At 38.7% G+C, this 3257-nt stretch overlaps 1 protein-coding gene across 1 annotated transcript; it reads left to right on the top strand.

Moving 5' to 3' along the window:
• The first annotated feature begins 470 nt into the window (after positions 1 to 470).
• On the top strand, positions 471 to 2034 carry LOC140755639 (uncharacterized). The gene is made up of 2 exons (XM_073090945.1): positions 471 to 622; positions 1005 to 2034. Exons 1-2 carry the CDS (start codon positions 535 to 537, stop codon positions 1658 to 1660), a joined length of 744 nt encoding a protein of 247 aa, XP_072947046.1. The 5' UTR covers positions 471 to 534; the 3' UTR covers positions 1661 to 2034.
• The last annotated feature ends 1223 nt before the right edge of the window (positions 2035 to 3257 follow it).

The raw sequence follows: 3257 nt of genomic DNA, 5'->3' as shown, positions 1-3257 counted from the left end.
AAATGGATCTATACATTATAGAGAACATAAATACAAAGAGCTCTACCACCCATTCCATACCAAACCATGTCCCACTGCTGGACTTGGGTCTCCTTTCAGAGTGAGAGTGGCTTAGCCCACCGCGTTGGCCAAGTGCGTATTGGTAGACTTCACACACCTTTGAGAACTTTTTTGTCTTTTTGAAAAATACTGGTCGGAAGCCACAAATTTAGTCACAACCCGTAACAATGAGTCACATGTGCAATAAACAAATCTGGGATGTAACAGTGCAGCGGGCCAGATAGATGAATACGTGTCGAGCATTCACCGGCCTAATAGGATGTCCAGTCCCCTAACGGTTGGGGAGCCTCCGAATTCTGTAAAATGACGGTGGCAACATGCGCGGGCGCAGGCTCGGCCGTGCCCTGCATCGCAATGAGACCAGCCAGACTGGAGTATATAACGCGACGGCTGCCCCTAGCCAACACTGACTCGATAGCAGCTTGCCGCACAACACCCTTCGAACACAAAGGGTATCAGTGCAATCAGAGCGAAATGAAGGTCTTCTTATTCGTCCTTGCTTGTGCCGCCTGGGAGGCCAGCGCCTACCCCTACCCCTACTATGGCGCTAACATGGATACCTGTAAGTAGCTGAACTGTTACGAAGTCGTGTAAAGGTCAATTCACGTGTTAATTCTGAACTTGAAATGCCCTTTGTATGTCGACTTTATAGTTTTTATAAAGTTCATTTTGACTATTATGTATTTTTATAACAAATTGGAAACAAGCATAAAAATTTAAAAAAGATTAATAAAAAAGGACACGTCCACTTAAAATCGATAATTTATAAATTCACGTTACAGTATAGAAAATAAAATATATTTTGTTTATTTGGCAATCAATATAATTAGTTACACATCTGGCCAAAAACTACCTAATATAATAATAAGTATTAATAAATAGTATACAGGTTTCAGGGAACCTTTTATAATTTAAAGAATTATAACAGGGTATCTTTTTCACAGTTTCATATGGCTCCGCCGACCGCGGTATGGTGATGAGTCGCTACTACAACCCGTACTACAGCAACCCTCGCTCCGTCGGCGCCGGCATGGCCGCCTTCATGTTCAGGCCGGAGGACCAGTACCAGCCCAGCAGCCAGTACTACTCGCCCGACAGGCGCCGCCAGACAACCCAGGAGAACTACATCCCCCCGCAACAGAACGAAGTCTACTACCCCCAAATACCAGATCAACTGCCCGAACAACAGCCTGAGCGCGCAGAGCAACCCGAGCTGAGCCCGGCCACCGGGACCCTGCCCACGGAGCTCGCTGACCCTACCGAGAAAACTGAAATCGCCACTGTGAAGGCTACCGCTGTACCTGAGATCGTAGAACCCGAGGTAGAGGAAGTCCAAGAACCTCAACCTCCCAAAAAGAGAGTGACGAAGAAGAAACAGGTTAAGCGCCCAGAAGAGGAAGAGGAAGCCGTAGAAGAGGAGCATGCACCGAAAATACCCACTGGTGCCTACTTCCCAATGTTTTTCGGATGGGGAGGAAGATCTGGCGGCGCTCCCGGTGGCGCCACGGCCATCGCCAACGCCTTTAGCACAGGTCGTGGGGGCGTAGCCACTAGCCACGCGACGGCATACGGCCCACCGAGACCAGAAGCTAAGCTGTAAAACGTTCAATACTATTATAGTTTCTTTTTTCAAGTTAAACGATAGATTAGTTACCAACACGTTTGTTACGGAATGATTAAAGCCAGCACCATCTAGTGAGTAAATTGTCAGTTGATCTCGCTTGTCGGATATCTTAACGAAGACGCGCGAGGAATAATGTTGTAACATCATTGTGATTATACCTCTGAATAATAGATGGCGCTCAACACAATAAGTGTATCAGCAAGTTTTAATGCAAAGTGAAGTAAGATTTTTCAAAAAAGGACAATAATTTGGGATTGTGACTAAGCCGAATTATTTTAAACGCACCTAATTTTAAGATGCCATGTCAATACTTTTTAAAGATTATAAGATTATAAAAATTGTTGAAATAATTGAACCTTTTATTATACATCAGCCTTTACGTTACATAATATATCGAATAATTTAGAATTATTAATTGACATAATTGTAAGTTATATACAATTCTAATTATAATTGGATGTGATCGTGGTTACTCATTTAATAGCAGAATATCAACTCAGAAATGAATTACGACTTATTGACCCATTAACTTTACCGGTACAATTATAAAAGGACGAACAATTATAAAAGCACATAACAATGTAAAATGAATACAATAATCTAGTTGTAGTACCTGTGTTGATTGGCTACTTATAAAAAAGTGTATTGCACAACACGGACTTGCATTTCTGGTGACTAGGCTGTCAACTATTTTAAAATTAACTTTAATATTTTTTGGAGCTGGTAATAGATAGAATGACAGGTGAAATGCTAATTTCATATTTCGATTTCAGAAATTTTCCGAATATTCTACCTTTACCTATTTTTGCATGAAAATATTATATTGCATAAAGATTCTGTCAAGAATTTTCTTCAATAACATAGACAAAAATAAATCTATACGCTTTTTGTAATTTAGTGTCTTGCACATAAGTATTACATAACTGTAAAAAAGGCACTTACTTATTTTATAACCACAAAAAGACTAAATATTCAATTCAATAAACTAACACGTCTAATTAAGAAAAATATATGTAGACATTTTTATGGTAAACACTATAAAATTTCCTATGACGTTATTTTACATCTTCAAAACCTGTTCAAAGCACTAGAAAACATTTGAAAACAGAGTAGACATTATAGCCAGTTCATAAAAACTTGCCGACAGATATAATTATATACATTTGTCACCAGAAAAAAAACGTAGTGCTAAATATCATAAAACACCATTTAATGCAAATCTGGACGTACATACGGTTGCAAAGTAGGTATCCATGATTGACTTAAGAGAGCAAAAAAAAGTTAACAATTTTAAATAGGAACCATTCAAAAAGCAAAAGTTACAAATTAGAGTTTTTCGCAATATATGGGCGCAAAATAATATCTAAGGGTGACGTGGGCCTTTTGACGATCGATGTCTTTACAAAATGTAGTTACCTAGTTAGTTAAATGTAGTTAGTGAGTGTAGTAATTTTTACTTATATGGGTATAAGTGAGTATTAAAAATGATTTATTCTCTCTATAATAATTATATTAAAACGGAAAGATACTCACGACTTACTGATTAATCATCGTAGACCCTAAACTAATAAAA

This window comes from Epargyreus clarus, unplaced genomic scaffold (genome assembly GCF_041222505.1).
Source record: "Epargyreus clarus isolate Ecla_fem2 unplaced genomic scaffold, WU_Ecla_fem_2.2 ptg000003l, whole genome shotgun sequence".
Taxonomy (NCBI): Eukaryota; Metazoa; Arthropoda; class Insecta; order Lepidoptera; family Hesperiidae; genus Epargyreus; species Epargyreus clarus.
Note: the sequence above shows the minus strand (reverse complement) of the source record. Positions and strands in the feature narration are given on the sequence as shown.